Source organism: Lutra lutra, chromosome 13 (genome assembly GCF_902655055.1).
Source record: "Lutra lutra chromosome 13, mLutLut1.2, whole genome shotgun sequence".
NCBI classification, from domain to species: domain Eukaryota; kingdom Metazoa; phylum Chordata; class Mammalia; order Carnivora; family Mustelidae; genus Lutra; species Lutra lutra.
Window position 1 is genome coordinate 39,706,600 of NC_062290.1, and position 20,980 is coordinate 39,727,579.

General features: G+C 38.2%; 1 protein-coding gene across 1 annotated transcript in view; it reads left to right on the forward strand.

Annotated features, from left to right (window-relative positions):
- The first annotated feature begins 10,098 nt into the window (after positions 1-10,098).
- The window catches only part of LURAP1L (leucine rich adaptor protein 1 like), a 50,130-nt gene continuing 39,248 nt past the window's right edge, over positions 10,099-20,980 (forward strand). The window contains exon 1 of the mRNA XM_047700580.1: positions 10,099-11,120. Within this exon, the coding sequence (XP_047556536.1) occupies positions 10,818-11,120 (303 nt within the window). The 5' untranslated portion in view covers positions 10,099-10,817. The remainder of the gene's footprint in view (positions 11,121-20,980) is intronic.

Sequence of the window (20,980 nt, forward strand, 5' to 3'; positions counted from 1 at the left end):
CTTAAGTTCTATAAAACGGAGGCTACATTCCAGCAAACTAGCAAACCTTTTTTTATAATCCCTATTCATACACAATTCAGAATGATGTAATGCCAGGTTATATATCAACTAAACTATTCTTTTACTGAATCTCTGACCCGAATGCCTGAAAAAAATCTGTCTGGAGTTGATGGCATGCTGAAGAAATGCATTAACTCTGTAGGACCAAAAATAATCCAGTTTAAGCTGTTCTTATAATGCTTAAGAAATGAATATTAACAAGGGATTCAAGTTCACTGAGTTAGGACTCAATGCAATTTTCTTGTGGGTTAAAAAATCCTTTATACAAAGTGGGATATCAAGATTTAGTGACCAAGAGATTTTTTGGCAAGCTTTTTATGTGTAAGACATGTATATTTACAGTTGGCCACACGGAAAATAAGGTAGTACCTGCAGTTGTATTTAATAATTCATCACCTCTAAATCTTGTCTCCCTCCTGCACACCCAGATATACATACCCAGAGACTCATCTATCTCTCCCTACACAAGGCTTTCAACAGAGTCCCTACACTCTAGCTTTGGCTTTGATCCCTTTCCATAATACTATCTTTTATCTCAATATCCCTACCCACTTATTTGCCATCTAACATGGCATAACACAAATCAGGCTAAAGTGTCCCTGAATATTCATGTATTGAATTCTTTTCTAATTAATATATTTGAAATTGAAAAATAAAAGTTAAAAAAAAAGTTCAGTGGTAGTGCTGTGGAAGATAATTTTGCTAGCTCATTTATGAAAAATACGGAGAACTTTTTTCATAAAAATCACATGTAGTTTGCTTTGACTATTTTATTTCACATTGCATCAGGCCATAATTCTGCCCAGTCTCTAGAGTTAGTCTTTGCTCTCTACTTAAAGGAATTATTCCAAAATTATATGCGCCACATACTTCATTATGGGGGAAGAATAACACAAACCTGCCATAAGGTAGCCAGAGAATGATAATATTATGGGCATTGTAGAGAGTTAGGGTTTTAATATTTAGTATTCACAAAGGCTCCTTAGAAAATCCCTATAATGAAGATATAGACATACTCAGTAAATGACATTTTTACTTCTTAAAACACCCAGGATTCCCCTTCAAAAATATTCTTAACTTCTTTCTTTAGAGTTAAAAAGACTCTACTTATTATAAATAGCTTGCATGAACAGTTAAGAATAAAATGGAAAGCACTGAGAATAAATTTTAAAAGCAATATTCTGAGTTATCTTATAATTAATTAAGGTTAATAGAAACGTATAGACATTAAATTAAAACCCCTCACAATTTCTTTCCACAGGATTTGGAACGTCATCATTTGATAATGATACATAAATATTTTATAACTAGTATATATATATGTGCATATATATATACACACATGTATATGTATGTATAAGTATATACATATATGTGTATATACAAATATATATGTTGCTGAAACCTGCATTTTTTAGCTTATATTTTTTAGTTAACAATATCTTCGCAATATTACCCTCTCCATTAAGTCTTCTTCTATCACCTCTCTTTATTGTTTGTGGAGTTGTCCAAGCATGGCTGTTACATAATTTATTTAACTAATTCCTTATTGCCAGACTTACATGGAGCAGCTTTTGCTTGCTTCGTTGTTTTCTCTTTGGATTTTGCATTAAACATAATTATAAATAAATCTCTCTATCTATTGCTGATTACCTTTCTAGAGATAAATTCCTAGAAAATGAATTGCTGAGTCTAATGTATGCCTAATTTTAAAACCTCATCACTGGGTCTCCAAAATGTTGCCAATTCACAGGTATGCCAACAGTATATTAAACCCACCCCAGACACAGTCACATCAGGTGTTTCGAATTTTGAGTTAAGTTAGTAAATGAACACTTTGCTTTCTGTATTTCTTGCAAAGAAGTTGTAACAACCTGTGTATAAATGATCAAAATTCAGCTTTTCAGGATCCCACTAGTCCCCCAAATCATCACTAGCACAAAACCAAAATGGACCAAGAAAATGAGAATGAGAATAAGAGGTGTTTCTGCTCCAAATTTCCACACGGCTGTCCAATGAAATTGGTTGCTGATGTAGCAGAGTGACCACTGTTTGGGTATGCAATCACCTCACAGATATTTATGATCACGTCTCTTCAACTGACCCCTCAGAGCCAGCATCGACTCACAAACTCAAAACAAACATGAAGGGTTTCTCATAGAGCATGATGAAATTTAAATAGAATTAGCAATGTTCTTAAAACACACACTGAAGTGTTTGAAGTACCACAGCTAAAGGTCATTATGGAACTGTGGGTCAGCTACCACAAAACTAGCTCTCACACGTGCTTGGGTATAGGAAAATCAGAAAAAGACCAGGCTGAGCAATTGCAGTCTCAGCCCAGCTGTTTTTTATCTTCTGGAATGGTGGAGTGTGTTGGTCTTTCTTTCCCCTGTGAATTTGCCATGTCCTTGGCACTGGCAAGGAGCTGTCTCACTGGACAAAAGGTCATAAACCTTTCTGACCAATCGTGATTATTGCACAAGCTTTCATACAGTACCCTTTCATGATTGCTTTGCTCCCCCATTTCCCCTATGTTTCTTAGGGCCATCACCTTGTGAACCAAAGAATTAATTTCTACTCCTTTTCAGATCGGGGCTCCACCAGCGGCCAGATTTCGGTCTCAAGTATTGGCCCCCATGCTGGTAGGGAGATCATGATAATTCACAGAAAACCAAAGGCAGAGAATGGGACTAGACGTCTCGACTATCCAAATGTCCTTTAATGATTTATTGTAATGAATCCCCTATGGATGCATGGATCTTCTTTAAAAAAAAAAAAACTTTTATTTTTTATCACTACTTCATTTGAAATTGAATTTTCCAAAACTTCAGAGGCAGAAACTCAGTGTTGGCTTATCAAAAATATATGTTCTGCAGTGAAAACCCTTAATAGCCCATCTGTAGGTAGGAAACAATAGGACTTTATGGGCAAAATGTAACTCTCTCTCTCTCTCTCTCTCTCTCTATATATATATATATATATATATATACACACACACACACATATTCATATAGAACTATATGAATATATATATATATATACATATATATATATATATATATATAACTGGCAAATCTCAGCTTTCCTACTTGATGCCAGTGGAGCATTAGGCAAGCAACTTCATTCACCCCTGGGAGTTTCAAATTAATCCTATGAGAGTAAGATTGGAAACATTTGTTTCTCTGGGCTGTTATGAGGATTCAATGATATAAAACATGTAAAGAAGTCTGTCATAAAATAATGCTTAATACAGAACAGCTCCCCTTGTAGCCAGCATTTTCCGAGTTTCCCTACTTTATTTCATCACTGTGATTTGCGCTGTTCTGATTTAAAAGCGTTTTTTTCTGATTCAAAGGGTTCTTGCTGATTCATCAAATGGATATAATAACCAGTAATTATCTGCCTTAATATAATGAGGACATCATTATAATATTTATCTTTTATATAAGGTGCACACACTCAATATGTCTCATTACGGTCACAAAAGTATTCTCATGGAATCATACTCACTCCTGAAAGAAAATCACATCTTCAGTCTCTCTCTTTCATTGTCTCTCCCCAATGCAGCAACACTAGTTAATAGCTTAAGAAGGCTAACTTTCAACTGTACAGTAATGCTCTTAAGTCGTAAGACTCAGATCTGCAATTCTAATATGGGCAGTTCTTGAGTTTTAATGCCCAAATAATGCTAAGTAATTCATGTGTGCCTTTACATAGAATATTTGTGATCTTTTTAAAATTAAAAAACATATTAAAACTTTCATTCCTTGTTCTCTGCCTTCCAAAGCTTCTGAAAGGTAGTTCAACCTTTCCTTCTACACCTGTAACACCAAGAATAAGGAGAAACTAGAAACCTAAAATATGGACAGGAAAGAAGCTATTCATAAGATATCCCCAGAAATGGGCACTGAAAGCCATGATATTCAGGTGGGAATCCTACAGCATATGCTACATCTGCAGGTCAAAACCCTTGTGGAAAATCATAGTGCTCTCTAACCTTCTTAGGAATTATCTTCCCTGTGTGTCTTCAACTTGCTTTCCTCTACCCTTGCTGGGGTTATAGCTCAATATGCTTGGCTTCCTTGCTGCCTAAAAACAAATACTTCAAATAAAATCTGTCAAGTCTTCTTTAAAGAAAATTCATAAGATTACCTCTAAACCAAGACAGAAATAGTATATTCCTTTGTGCTTTTCATGTTTATCTTAATGCTTATACCATGTATTGTTAGAGCCCCCCACAAATTCAATTTTAGAAATCATCAAGATATTTGGTGAAAGATATCAAAGATTGATTATATGAATTATGTTCATGACTATGCCCCTGGATTGCAGGATAAGGGTGTTTCTGTGATCAAAGTTTTCTAGCCTATAAAAACATACTTTTAAAAAGCTAACAGCTATCATAATCTAACTCACAGGTGATTATTAATGAAGGCATAAACTACATTGTCATTTTTAATACCTGTTGCCTGATTGAGACAGTCTGTTGTCTATTTCTTCCTTGTGGCTTTAAACCTTTAAGGCTGCCTCAATAGCTCACTGCCAAATATAAAAAGAATAACAACAAAAAAGATGCCAGTTCTGTTATTCACAGACTCATGTCTGAGATGGTCTCCAAGACCAAACACCAGTCCATAGAGTTATGAGTTGGATTGTCCCTGTGTAGTTGATGTGTTGAAATTCTAACTCTTTGCTCTGTCAGAATATGACTTCGTTTGGGAATGGAGTTAGGATAGATTGGAGTAGGGTGGGCCCTTACCCTAACATGACTACTGCCCTTAGGAGAAGAGGAAAATCTGGACTGAGACCCAGAGGGAGGACATCCATGTGAGGATGCGGGCAGATGTTGGAACTATGCTGCCACAAACCAACGGCAACAAAAACTCAGGCAACAAACTCAGGCAACAAAAGCTAGAAGGGGTAAGTTAGGATACTGCCCTAAGGCTTTAGAGAGAGCATGGGCCTGTCGACATATTGATTTTAGACTTCTCCTCTCCAGAACTGCAGTTCTGTTGTATTAAGTTACTCAGTTGGTGGTATTTTGTTATGGCGGCCCCCAGGAAATGACCACGCACACTTTCATGAGTTCCGTAATCTTCCTGCCTCCCAATTTGGAACTCATTTCCCCAGGCATCACTTTGCCCAACCTGTAGACTCTAAACTGCACTGCTTTTTCTGACTTTGAATTTTGTGTTTCCTTTCTTCACTGTAATTAATGATCATCCTCCAGGATTTTGTGAACCAGACATGCACTGGAAGCATCCCCTACCAGCTTGCAGGAGCAGATTGTTTAATTTTTAGGAATTTTGCAAGTTGCTTGCTAGACACAGTCATTATTTTAAAAATTACACTGTACACATTTTAAATTAGGTAACTTATGCTAAAACAAAGGTAATAAAATCGTCAAAATGCATCACTTCCTAATTGTCTGACTACATTTTACTGCACTCTGTGCTCTTGAGGCTACTTATGTCTAGTGTATCTATATGGTGGAAATACTATAATAATGTCACACTAGTGTCTATCCTTTCCCAACTCATACTGGAAGCTTGAGAGCAGGCATAGTGGGATAATTTACACCAGGAAAACCATCAAAAGCTACAGATAAGTTACTTTTATGTTTTCAAGAGCCAGTTGCAGTCACCAGCACACCCTTGAAATAACCTGTAAGTCCATTCGATAAGCCAAACTGGAATGGCTTACAGGAGCACTGAGCAAGGTTGGCTTCACCTAAGAGAGTTTTTCTGGGCCCTGCTCTGCACATTTCAATAGGAATTCAGAAAAGCGATAAAGCAAATAAAGGACTCTATTACAAATAATGAAGACAGAGAGATTTGACAGGGATTGTGAAGAGGGGATAAGGCAGACTTAGATGCTGGTGACCTACTTTTAGTATTGTCTACTAAATCTCCCAGGGAAGTGTTTAGCCATGATTATAAATATTAATTAGATTCCAATCAGAGTAGTAGTTAAAGTATCTGTGCTCCTCAGGGAGAGACATTTAGATGATAGATGGATTGATGATAGATAGATAGATAGATAGATAGATAGGTGATAAATGATAGATAGATAGATAGATAGATAGATGATAGATAGATAGATGAAAGATGATAGATAGGGCAGTATACACAGGATACCCATGTAAAAGTTGCTCAGGTTGGTAACAAACTAGATGATTTTATTTAGTAAAACAGACCCAACCCCACTACAAAATTATAGGTGAATCAAATGATTCTAAACAAGCAGGGTAAAGTCTTCACAGCTTTAGCAGATCTATAATTCCACTCTGTATGGACAGGATCAACATTCTTTAGTTTTGTGATGACAGCTTCCTTTCCAAGCGGTTCATCAGCTGAAAACGAACATTTATAGGAACAGCAACTCTACACATTTAAAACACAAATTCAAAGAATCGGATAGCCATGAAATAGTTACTTCCTCAAATTCTTAAGCATAATTTGAGGCTGTGAGCGGCTCGCTATTATTCTGCACTGTGGGAAGTGGAGTCTCAGATGAGACTCTGCCCTCGCGCTTGAACCCTCTGCCAGTCGGACTTGGGAATGCTGCGAACTTTCAATCCGGGCCAGAGAGAAGGTGGAAGCCCTTTCTTCTTTTAACCACAATGCCAGCAGCAGATTAAGGAGTGGCATGACTCACACCATACAGAGTCTTGCTGAGTCTACTTTTGCTGAAAGTACTGTGTCTCATACCAGGAAGCGCTGGAAGGGTGGACTGTGTGAAGTCGTGCACCACACTGCTCTGTTTCTGTGGCTGAAGCATTCCTTTCAAACCTGTCACCTGAGTCCAGCAATGTTTCTGTATAATTAGCCACTGTGTTTCTTTCTTGTTTTGTTTTGTTTTGTAATGATAAGTAAGAGGCTCTCTTTCCTTTTCTGTGAACACAATCCAGCTGGGAAGGAAAATCAGTCTCTTACTCTCCATCTTTTAACACTCATTCTTAGATCTCTTAGGCATTCTAAGTAGAAAAATAAAGGGCAAATCGAGTTCACAGTAATAAAGTCGTCTAGATCTAAAAATGTATAGCACAAGCATATAATATAAGAACTATTTTTATAATTTTACTTTTCAGTATGTTAGGCTTGGGGAAACAGGAGGTGATTGGAGATGGACAAGAAGGGTAGGAGCAGGGAGCAAATGCTGTTAAGAATGAGACCTGGGGAAATAGGAAAAGGTTATCCAGAAGATTTTTTCCCTATTTATCTCTGTTCTTCCTCTTTCTTATTTGTGATGACCTCACCCTCTCCCCAGACCCCCATCTTAGACCCACTACTGCAAGTTCTTGACAGGAAATTTCCCAAATCAAGATGTGTAATTAACATAAAAGGCTAACATACAAGGTTAGCAAGTGGTTAAACCTCTCACACTTTTTTTTATTTTTTTTTAACATTTTGGGTAAGGAATGTCCTGAGACAAGACCATATAAAGCATTAATGACACATTTGAGTCAATCTATAAGAAATTTAACATTTTGGCATTCAAAATGTCTCTACTTGTTAAAAATATTTAATTAATTTATTTATTTGAGGGAGAGAGAGAAGACAGGGTGTGTGGGGAGGTGGGCAGGCTCAATCCCAAGACCCTGAGATCCTGACCTGAGTGGAAGGCAGAAGCTTAACCAACAGAGCCACTCAGGTGTCCCCAAATGTCTCTACTTTAAAATGACATAAGCCATTGAGAAATTTTGAAAGGCTCAGCATAACAGCTTTTCTTAAAAATTTTTTTTTTTTTTTTTTTTTTTTGCTTTTCTTAAAATTTTTGCATTTGTTTTATATTGCACTGGCACAAAGTGTTACCTTTACATACAGGTCTTTTTCTAATTGAGGCCAGATTTATTTTGTAAGCAAGAATAAAAAAACAGGGCAACTATGGAAAGAAATGTCATGTTTCTTAAACTATGTTTCATAAATCAGGAGAAAACTCTAGCATACCTTTGTGAGTTATCAGATTCTGGCCCTGTTCTTCATCTTTGAGGGTTTTTATCTATCTATGAACTGGATCTTGCTGACCGTCATAGTTTGTCAGTCCTTTCCAAAGTTTCAGTTCTAGTTTCTCCAGTATCTGGCTCTAACTTTCCAAATTAATGTTTTCAATTTTCCTCCCACCCTCCTGTCTTAGAGCTACCGAGAACAAAAAGCTGACCACCCAGATCCTTAAGGGCATCCTAGGTTATCTTGAATCTAACGAAGCCGTGTAAGCTGACTCTAACGCATTTGGGCTGTATTTTTATTTTACGAGGAGTTTTCTCTGTAGATATTCAAAATGAAAAACAAAACAAAACAAAACACAGACAAACAAAAAACAACAAAAAAACTTATATTTTTGATTCATCATCTTCTGTAGCAAGTACTAATTTTACTGTCTGTGACTCACAGCAATTTAGATATTCCCTATTTGGACATTGATACTACTAATTTGACAATACACTCTTGTGTTTGTGAGCTCACCTTCTCAGCCAGCCCTGTGCTGAACTTTGTAAGGGTTTAACACACACACACACACACACACACACACACACACACACACACACACAACCTGCTCTTGACTGAAACGCAAGACTTTCATGATTTTATGCCACAGTGCAATTCTTTTTTTTTTTTTTTTTAAACGATTCCTCAGAAATAAAGGCTGCGACCTTTTTTGGAATCTTTTTTTTTTTTTTTTTAAGATTTTATTTATTTATTTTCCAGAGAGAGAGAGAGCACGAGCGAGCACAGGCAGGCTGAGTGGCGGCAGAGGCAGAGGGAGAAGCAGGCTCCCCGCCGAGCAAGGAGCCTGATGTGGGACTCGATCCCAGGACACTGGGATCATGACCTGAGCCACAGGTAGCTGTTCAACCAACTGAGCCACCCAGGCGTCCCCACAGTGCAATTCTTATCCAATGAGTTTGTGGTTTTCCAAATTTAAGACAAAGCATGTTTTATCAGTGAGTGGAGATTTAACATTATTCTCCTTTGATTCTATAAATGGTTCTTTCAACTTTAAAATGGCCCACTTCATTTACAACTGTTTTCTTCATTGAGTTCTAAGAATGAGAAATAACACACAAATTTCTGGCATGTTGATAATGGAACTTTAACAATTTTCTCCCAGACATGAACTATTTCATTCTGAAGGCCTATGTTCCCTATTCTTGTAATTCCTAGATGAGGCTATACTAAGAATAGACTCTGAATGTATCTGTCTATGTGCTGAGTATAAAAACTGAGTGATGTATGGGAAAGAAGCCCGCGAAGATCAAGAACACAAATATTTATTTGTCCCTAAAATAGAGGAGCCCATATTTTCAAACATCCCAATGGAACCCCAAAATTAGAGTTTACTGAATTGAAAACAATATCCTCTACTTGAAGATTATTAACACAAACTCAATGTTGAGTTAAATCTATAATCCATGTAGCACCTAGTAACTTACTTGGTAGAATTATCTCAGAAATAGATTTTATGCCTTAACTATCTTCTAAATAGTTAAAAATATATTGATAAATTATCAAAGACAACTTTTTTTACTAGCTAGTTCCGTTCAATATTTTTTCCCCATTATTGAAAGTAGCTTAGCAATTTCCCCCCTTTAAAATCCACTCAGTCATATAAATTATTCTGGCCATATAATTCTTCACTCCTTGCAGTGAACTACTGCAACATTTGGTAAGAATTCATTCTGTACATTCCTACTGAACTTTTGGTGAAATGGTTTCATTTTTCACTAGTGTAAAAGTAGGAAAGGCTTCTAAGGCTAGACTTCTGCTGTATAGGAAGATAGGCGGTGGGGAATGAGACTACCTTTAAAGTCAATCTTCTTCTTTCAACTTTTGTTAACTGTTTTAAAGGTTGTGGCTATCATCGGGCAATTTCGCCAGGAAAACTGAAACTCCTAACACCAGTATTAGGTACCTCCAACTAAAGCAGTTCCTGAAACAGCTGCTGGCAACAGGGTGGGAAAATTGCTGCTGCTCTTATTTCCTGTGAAATACGGTACAAGGGTTGGCCCTGGTTAGGTCCACCTGCCAGTGGAGTTTAAAGTTTCCAGGGCTCGGAGGAACACAATGACTTGGATCGAACTGCCTAAATGAAAAGAAGGGCATTTCTGCTACAACAAGGAAGCCGTTAAACTCCTGCTAAGCTAACCATCTCTTTTATGCGTCCATGCACACGACCGACCTCCTCTATCACTGACCAGGGATTATTTCTGACAATCCAGGATATTTCGAAAGCTTGGAGACATATGGCTGGAAAATGAAACGACCCTGGGAGTGTGGCCACATCATTACTTTGTGTCGCGTGGTACCAGATGGGCAATCAGTGAATGATGCAGAGATGTGAACGGACAGTTTTATAATGTGAATTTTCCCCCCCATAAGGCCAAGCAGACTTCATTTCCCCCTCTTTTCTTTTGGTTTATAACACTTGGATTTCCTCCTCTCTGCAATATCAATTAACTCAGTTTGGCGGAGGGGTAGCCAAAAAAGAAGAGGATGAAGCGATCTCTAAAATCTTAGTAAGTGTCGGAGGAGCCATTGCCCCCAGGAAACTGCAGCTGCGACCCGCTTCGTCCTGCGCGGATTTCAGGGTTGAGAACAGCGCAAAGCGGTTATGGAGCGGACGGTGCACTCCATCCGCCGAGGATAGAGACCCAGGCGCCGGGAGGGGTCCGCTCATTTCGCCGCAGCCTTGGAGGCCGCTGCTGCCTCTCATCCGCTGCGTTTCATTACCATTATCCTCGTTCTTGAAAAGTCATGGAAGACAGCCCGCTGCCAGACCTCAGAGACATAGAGCTGAAGCTGGGGCGCAAAGTACCCGAGAGCCTAGTGCGCTCGCTCCGTGGGGAGGAGCCGGTTCCCCTGGAAAGGGACGGGGACCCCTGCGGGGGGAGCGGCGGCGGCGGCGGCGGCTGCAGTAGTAGCAACAGCAGCTACAGCTTCCCTCCCTCCTTGTCGTCCTCCTCTTCGTCCTCTCCAACCTCTGGCTCCCCCCGTCGTAGCCACTGCAGCGCCCTGGAGAGGCTGGAAACCAAGATGCACTTCCTCAGGCAAGAGATGGTGAGTGTGGTGCGCCAGCTGTGGGAAAGAGGGCCCGGCCGAAAGGTGGGGCGATGGGCAGATGGGCCAGCAGAGAGAGGGCGGCTGAGGCTGCGGAGCTGAGTGCAGGGCGCGTGGGAAATGCGGCGTAGGGAAGCGCGCAGGGGGCGCGCGTCTGGAGGCTTGTTTACCCGGGACTTTCCTCGGTCAGGGTTTGCCTAGATAGCAGAGCCTGTTTTGCTCTGTGTAGTTTCGATAGCGCCGACTCGGTGCTTCAGACTCTGACCATTTAACTGCCAGTCCGCAGCCTTCCGGGCAGCCTGCCCACTGAGGGTTTGCAGTCGCCAAGCCCGTCTGGGGCCTGCTGTGTGCCGTTCACACTTTCGGTTCAAAAGGTGGCTCGGTCCTTTGCACTTAAGCAGAAATACTTCCTGGTTTGCCAAGGGGTGGCGAGGCCGGGTCTCTGCCAAGGATCCTTCCTAGCTCATTCTTCCACCACTACCGCCCCCGCCCCTTGGTGCCGCAGCCGCAGCTGTTCCAAGGCCACTGTTAAGCTGATTCTCCACAGCTGGTTCTGAAAACAATGGCCCACTCGTCCTTAGGAATAGCTTGTTTCACTCGTTTGGTCCCAGCGAGCAGGTGATCCCCGGGCCCAGGGATTTGCTAATGACCACTTCCTACCCTTACCCGCCTCAGTCCTCAATCTGCAATTGTTTTCTGTGTCGCTGGTAAACATTACCTTAAGAGTGGGACAATGAGACTAATACAGGGACTGAGACTCCTTCTTATTCCGGATGTACTTAAACGGAAAAACTTATTTACTGGCCATGAGTTCTGGGGCAAGTCACTTGGCCTCTGTGAACCTCAGTTTATTTGTACAATGAACTGGTGGGAGGAAATAATTCCTTCCTAAATCCTTTGAAGAAACTAACCACAAAGCAACAGCATTTTCCACTGGCCTGGAGTGGAGGAAAGTTACAACAGTGGTCTCAGTCAACCCAGAGGACGGCAAGGATTTTCTACATCAAAGATTCTGTCCACTAGGGCTTTGCACTAAAAAGAAATAACCAGAGGTGTTTCCCTAGTTCCTCTGCATTTGGAACACTCAGGAGGTAGTAAATTCCACAGCATAAAGTAATCTTGGCATATATAAGTGTAAAAAGCCAGTCTTCAGAGATCACGTCCTGTGTTCAGAATTTTTAGTATTATCTACATAAAGGTCCCAGGATATCACTCTAAGAAACATATCTCAAGATCTTTAAAGTTGGTCTACCTAAGGACTTTGGTTTTCTATCTCCAGGATCTATTTTCTTCCTACTTGGAAGGAAGAAATGTTCTTGTAATGTTCAGACATTGGAAGCAAATTACACACACACACACACACACACATCTCTATACGTGTAGGTCTGTATATGTGTACGCACATGTGCATTTGTGTGTGTATTCATGCACCATGTATAATGCAAATTATTTTATTGTATTCATGTTTCACTGTCTAAATGCACACAGGTTATATTATATTATTCAAAAATGTACTTAATAAGCATTTACTACGGGTGCTGAAAATACAGAATTAAAAAGGCAAGGAGTTTGTCTGTTTAAGGCTCTCAAATCTCTTGCACTCATTTGCCTTTTATTATTTGTAGTACATCAAGCCAAGTGTGTTGAAGAACTCCATGGGCGGGGGGAAGAATCTGGTTATTTTCAACTAAGGACACTTTCCAGACTTATCTGTTTTTCTTAATGAAAACATCATAGACTGTCTCCCTCAGTCAGGTCTTGCTATGTATGATTAAGGTATATTAATAAAGGTATATTAAGGTGTGTGATTAAGGTATATTAATAAATACATTTTTAAACAGCAAACAGAAACCCCAACAATAGCAGCAGCAAACTGCTAAATTGACTGTTTGTTCTATCTTCTACGTGAAGCATCAGTAGCTACAGGAGAATTTATGCCAGGACAGATGTTTTGTGTTACAACTTTGTGCTTCACTAAAGGTCTCCAGGAAGAAAGTAAGAACATTAGCCATGGGACTTTAGAGAAGAGATTGAGACAGGTATATTCCCCTGTCAGTGAGACCCATTTACCCAATTTTACCCAACTCTTTTGGGTGTTAAAACCCCCAGCTTCAGCGTAACTGGGAAGCAACAGATTTGTTTTTATGTAGACTTGGCAGTTTTCTTCTAAACACTGAACAGAGGCAGTTCTGCAGTTCTTCCTATCTCCTTCTCAGATCCCCATGTAGAAAAGTTAGAGAACCAGAGTGGAATATGACTTCATTGTGATTTTTGTGTTCTTTTCTGCCCTGTACTGTGGGCACTGAGTTAACCTCCTCTGTATTATGCATGACCCCACATTTCATGTTTATTACTCTTAGTTGTTCACAGATTATTCTTCTAGATTGTCTGGAATTCCCTAGCTTTGGGCCTGCCCTCGGAACTCCTTCCCAAGAAACACCTGAGCCAGGCACAGACCTTTCTAGAGACTTGCAGGAATTAAGCCTCCCTTCCTTTCCTGTGATGTGGATGTGTATATCATTGAAACAACATTGCATAGACCTGCTGGGAGACAGTCTTAACACTGACTTCTTTACATACACATGATTTCATCATCGTCTCTCATCTCCATTTACATGTTCATGAAGAATTCCCTTCATTCTTATTTGTGATGTTACAATTGCTGCTCTTAGAGGTCTGAGAGATGCAGTTGTAAAAAAGGCAAGTTGAAAGAGATTGAAGAGGGGGGAGAAACCGTTTCTGTTGCCAGACCCCCTTATTAACAGCATAAATAGCACCATAGACAGTAAAGTTTGTGGGAGACAAAATATTAGAAAAGAAAATTTGCAGGCATGTATTTGGTACAGGAGGTTAATTTAAGGTAATGATCAGAATGTCTGGGGGAGGAGGCAGATTTTCCCAGTATGTAAGCATTTTTGTTTTGAATTTAGAGATAAGGAAATTTGATGATATGATAAACAAACAGAGATATACATAGGAAATTTATAATGAAATTGGAAAGCCATGTCAGGCCTCTTGTGCAAAGTCTGTCCAATATGTGTTCACTACTTTTCTGTTCAGAGTGTTTTAATAATTGTCATCATTCGAGTCTAAAGTCATACTGGGAAAGAAGAAGTATTTTCATCCATGTTTTGCAAATGAGATCATTGTGGCATAGAAGGCCAAGGTCACACAGCTAATTAGTGAACAGAATCACAACTTGAACTCTTATCTGACTCCATGTACTGTACTTTCCCCCTCATTCCAGTCTGCATATAGATCTGTGATAGCTCAGAACCCCCTAGAGTACTAATGGACGAAGAAAAGAAGTCCTCAGGATGCATCCGAGGGGTTTGTTTTAGATAGAGGTTCATTCAATAATTAGTGGTTTATTGCATGCCTGCTATGTGCCAGATATATCTCCAGACCTTGGTAATATACTACAAAATGACTACTTTAAAAAGTCAGTCTTTTTATTCCATGTTCCCAATAGTTTTCATCCATGCAAAGTCTCCTTTTACAAATGTTCTTAAGAATAGGACTTTCAGCATTGCTTGTGAAATCCTACTCTAAGTTTTCTAAATATCTCATGATATCCAAAATGTTTTTTTCTAATAAATGTAAATAATCTCTGTCAAAACCTGGGTTTTACTGTTTAGTAATAATTTTACATTGCACTTTTACAAAATATTCAAAAGGTTTTACTGTTATATCAATACATCTGTGAAAATTCTTTTCATCAATTTTTCTTTGAAAGAAATTTCAAATTTGCCTAAGACAGAGGCAGTTACTAAAGAATCAAAATCTGGAATTGAAGGGTCTAATGCACCCTCTCTAGTTTGCCTCCCCGGATAATCACTGTTGAAAATGTCAAAGAGTAGTTTCACAGGAAGTATACACTACCTGTTGATGCCACATTCTGGTTCCAGTCAGTTCTGTATAATGTCAGATTACTAATCTTTAGGTAATACAGTGCCATTATGAAAACTACCATGGAATACTATGTTCTGACTTTCATGTTTTGGCAATTGTTTGCACAGCAGCTGTGTAATATATCTAATAGAATAAACAATCTCAAGCTAGTTACTCATCTTTCTTACTCACTTACTTAATTAAAACATTCAAATACTCCACCCAGTTCCTCAACTCTCGCTTTAAAAAAGTTTTCTAGCCAATTCCCAGGACAAGACATAAACACACATTCCCTCAGATGAATATGTATATAATACTAGCAGAATGTCACAGTTTTTATGAGTGGTAGATTTATACTTGGTTTTTGGTTCTTTCTTTTACTGATCTTTTCTATATTTTGCCCCTGTATGAAATGGCTCGCTGACTTTGTAATAAAAATAAAAGTTATTTTAAGTTCCCTCAAAAAATAATTTCATTAAATTAACTTCACAATTGCTTTGCATATATTTTAGAATAGGCTAGGAGATTTCTATCACTTGTTCTATAATTCAGTCGTTTTTTTTCATAACTAGATAGTTTCAATAATATTTTTACTGTTTTATCATTTAACAATTTTTTTTTAAAGTTAGACAAAAATCTAAGAAAAACCCTTAGGTATATAATTGAGAAGCCGTAAAGTAGAAAGTACCTTCCTTGATAAGTTCACGAGAGAGTGGAAAAGAGAAAATGGGAATATAATTTGGCCAAAGAAAGATTACAAACTAACATGTCAGCAGGTCCACAATACCATAGCAGAGATCAGACGTCCCAGTGGTGAGACAAACAGGTATAGTTGAGGAAATTTTTGACAGCGCCCTAGACAAGGCCTTGAAAGTGCTGATAATGATGGGCTTAATATTAGGGATAAAGACATCAAGGAGATGAGGAAACTGACTCCTAATGATGGTTTCTTTTGCTATTACACACACTGATGCTTATTAAATCTGACAAAAATCTTGTTGAAGCAGGTTTCCTTACACCGTGACTCAAGAATCGGCAGCAGTGCCCACAAAGGAAGTAATGTCATTTTGCTAGGAACAGAGACCCAGTTCAGAGAATTTACACGTAACTCGAAATCCGTGACGTTTCCAAAACCTGATGGACTCCCACCCTGTACCTAGGAATGTATGTTGAATTATTGGTACATACTTGAAGAACACTTCCTCACCAAAAAGAATTCCCTCCCATTCCAGTCAAGTTGCACAACCATGCTGCCTGACCTTGAGAGACCACGAATCTTAAGAGATTTTTTAAGACTGATTATGTTCATTTCCATGACAGCACAAAAAACCATATGTTTAACTTTCTATTTTGTAGTTAATAACTTTACATTTAAACAGATTTGTCACATGTTAAGACTTTAGGGGGTTTTGTTTTTTAATACTAATTCTGAAACTGGGATTTATGGCTAGAGTCTCTGGGGTCCCTGAAAACATGTTACTTTTTTGTTGTTGTTTTTCTTGGAAGGATATTCCTTTTGTTCTTCTTTAAAGGTTATTTGTCACTACTCAAGGGGCAGACTTCTGGTCTGGTGGAGCCTTCATGGGTTTGAAGCTACACAGAGAGGTCCCAGTCAAGTCTAGAGCGAGTCAAGATACAATCCATCAGGGCCCAGCAGGTTGCCAAGTCCCTGTAACCCCTCCCTATGGAGACTCTTAGCCCACCTTCCCTGACAGGAGACCTGCCTGGCTTTCAGTGTCCCTCTTTCTTCACTCCCCACTGTCTGGCATTGAGGACATTATATAACCACTGTAGGACTTAGCTTTCTTGTCAATATAGGGAAAAAAGCAACTCTATTAAGGCATTGTAGAAGTTCAGTGAAATTATATAAGAAAATCAACTATTACGTGGGCATTCAGAAATAGTAAGGACAATGGCAATAAGAGGAATTATGTCAATGACATGGCTGTTCTGTGGCTCCTACACAATTAGCCACAGATGGGCAGTGTGGTTTTGTGACTGATTCAAATTTAAGCATTTCCTCCACTTGGTTATCATGGCACCTCCCATGTCATTACCTGTTCCACCGAAACCATGTTTCTATACAAAGGTTAAAAAAAAAAAAAAAATCATGGGCTTTGCCTAGCTTCATTACAACTGGAAATCTTGATTTTGATTTTAGATTTCGCATTTATGAAGCAGATACTATGGGCTGAGCATTCTTCTGTGTATAGGATCCTAGATTAAAGATCTGTGGAACCAAATTTTTGGTTGAGCCTTAAAAGTCTGCAAACTGAGACTAGTATTTAGCTTCTTACAATGAAAGCTTTCTATGGGAAAAATGCTATGTTAATTAAATACTTATATGCATTACCCCACTAAAACCTTATAATACTCTTAACTAAATATAATTGTAATATTTTCTTTATAGATAAAGCATTGCAGACTATCATTAATGCTCAAACTATCTACACAGTAAGGGGAATGAGCAAGGTTGAAGTCAGATCTGAGCTCTAGATCATGATTGTACGATTACTTCTCAAGCTTTAGAATATCTTGATGCACATATTGACACCCAAGATTAAATGTATGTATCTGCTCTTCCAGATTTTCAAAATGTTAAACATGTTAAATTGTATGTTCTTTTACTATTTTGGGGAGGAAAAGGATCTAAAGACAATCTCTGTCTTAGGAACACTTAAGATGTGGATGAACAGGGGAACCTGAGTGGTTCAGTGGGTTAAAGCCTCTGCCTTCGGCTCAGGTCATGATCCCAGGCTCCTCGGATGGAGCCCCACATCGGGCTTTCTGCTCAGCAGGACGCCTGCTTCCCCCGTCTCTCTGCCTGCCTCTCTGCCTACTTGTGATCTCTGTCAAATAAATAAATAAAATCTTAAAAAAAAAAAAAAAGATGTAGATGAACATATCCAAAAGTCACTTGGTCCCCAGCAACTGTACCCTTTGTTTTTCGCCACTGTCTTCAAGATCTTCATAAATATTTCTTCCCACTCCACAAAAGCTGCTGGTGAAGGATTCTCTGCCCAGACCAGCTCAAGGCTGAGAACACAGTAGGGAAGCTCAATAGTGTTCATGATCCCGAGTTTTACAGGCTTGCAACTGGTAGCATTTTGTTCCCTGAGAAATTCTGTTCTGGATAAGCTTGGATTTTAGATAACTCATAGAACTAGGACACTGGGAATCTGACACCATCTTGTATCCATTTGAACAACACCTTCAAGTTGCTGTTCTTCTAACAGGAGCTCTATTATTCTGTTTTTCAGTAGTGATATCAGTTGTACAGCACTAGGCTGGGACTTCCCTGATTATGTGGTTGAAACACATTGATCAAAATTGAGCCCAATATAAATTGTATTTATAGAATTCACAAAAAAGGTTAAATTTTCAAACATATGTTTCAAATATCTCAGTCTGAGCATTAAAAATAAAATCTAAATAACTCATTTTTAAAGCAATTAAACATCAGGCTAGATTTTTATACATAGTTATTATTATCTTCATTTTACAGATAAGAAAACTATGGCTTATAGGAGTTAGATAATTTGACTAAGTTGCTATAAGTGGTTTCCCAAACATTCATTCAAACAAATTCCCTGAGCCTGGCTTTATAGTTGGATCCAATTCACCCCCAAACTATCCTATATGGACATACCACAGAGCATGACCAGTTATTATGAATGAACATTTTTATAGTAATTTCATCACACCTGCCAATGGATCTTTTGGTATTCCTTTAAAAACATTATTTTCTTTTTGGAAGTTAAATATATGATTTCTTACTATAAAACTTCCAGAAATGTAGACCTATTATACAAAGAAAAACAGAAGTCCCCCTTCATCACCCCAGACATCTCACCTGCTCCTTATTACTCCATACCTGAAAGGAATCATTTACTGACAGTTTGGTGTGAATCCTGTCAGGTCTTTTGCTGTATCTTTGCAGCATCTCTGCTGGCCTATATATGGCATATACACATTTATGTAAATTTGGCACGTTTGGATTTCAATTTCCTTATTTTACATAATAGTATTTTATTTGTTACCTGACAATTGTTGAATGTCTACAGTATGCCAGTTAGTATTCTGAACAGTTTTCATGTATTATTTCTTTTTCCCTCTTCACCAACTCATGACGTAGGCACTACAAGATGTTGGGTCATGTAAACAGACTCCTGATATACCTTGAGAAATGTTTACCTCGTCAATTTTTATCTTATTCTGTCACATCTACTATATGCAGTCTAATCAGTTACTAATTAAAAAGAAAAGGTGATTATTTCACTTTTTGTAATAAGAGACTGTCCAACTTTAAACAGTTCTTTTAGAAAGTAAATTCTGTTCGTAGAAATTGGACTTAATCAGACCATTCTTCAATTCAAGAAATTACCGATTCTTCAAATTGGAATATGCTCCTCCTCAGTCACATGCCACTTTAACATAATCTTCTAATTGAAGGGTTTTTTCCTGGTAATAATATAAATAAAAATTCTAAAAGTTAGACCAAAAGGCTAACATGGTACAAGGTGACCCATGCCACAGAGGGAAGGCAGAATATCATCTCACAGATTTCGTGTGCTTCAGTCTTCATGGCTCACAAACATCGTAGATTTTCTTTTTCAGATTTTGGAATGCTCGTGACAACAAAACAGCTTCTGTTCCTCAAGATTAGACATAATCAGAACATGTGAGCTTTCAATTAAAGAAATATTCAATATCTCTCAAGTCAACTCTTACAAGAAAGTGATGTATAAAACTAAGACTGTAACATATCTCTGAGTAATAAATCCTCTCTCAGGGAGTCCATGCAGTAGGAAGCTAGAAGATTGGGGAAACAAGGAATCAGGGCAGGACTGAGATGAGAATTTGAGCATGTCCTGGCTCTGCTGGACCCAGCACTTTGGGACGGCGCCCTCTTTTAACTGCTTTGGTTGGGTCAACCTATTCTGATACATTTTATTATTCAAAATGTTAATCCTTTCAATCAGGAGATAGTTATATTGGACTGTTTTTAGGGGTGAGTTCTCAACCTGATCTCTGATGTCTTATGATTGATTTCAGATTTTCAGAGGATAATCATTTCCTTCATTTTGGAGTTCTAGGTGACACAGCACATTCCCAGGCATGTCCTGACCCCTCCACTATCAGCATAGCATTGCTTTCGTAGAAAAAATTTTAATTAAAATCTTTTTCCTAGATAATATGGCTTGTCATGTGTGAACTAAAAAATTATTAGCATTATCTACTTGTAATTAAAATTATGGATGTCCTTTTTTTCCCTTTGTATCTTAAATTAGGGCACCTGAAGTGGACTAGAATTAGGTCTTTGACTTCCCACGTATTTGGTGAGCAGAATGAGCAGAATAAAATTATTGTTGTATTAATACCCATCACTAGTAAATTCATAAAAATGTTTTAATACCAACATCCCAATAGTGAGCTATGTCTGTTACAACACTGATTTCTGGCACAGGCTGTTATTTGAACATGATTTTTTTCTGTTGCAAAACTTGTCTACACCATTGTTGTTTTAGTGTCAACTAAACAAAGCTTGATATCAAAGTTGAGAGGGAAATTTCTTTCCTTGTGGTGATGAAGTACAACTTTCAAGCTGCTAAATTCAGAGATCTACCTCTCTTTTGCCAATTTTCACTTCCTAAAGATAACTACTATGAATAATATTTTATATATCCCAAAAAATTTCTGAACATATGTGAGCATACCTATAGTTTCTTTTATGCCTTTAGCTATAATTATAGACATAAATTTGGAAAGGTATATATATGTATAATTTTAAAATTGAGACTTAGGAGCTCATGTTGCTGCTAGTTTTCTAGATATAGCCTTGATATATAAACATGCATATATACATATATGTATATATATATATATGTATTATATATGATGTATATATACAATATATATGATATGTACACTGCTTCAAAGCACAATTTACAGTGCTGTTACTTTGGACA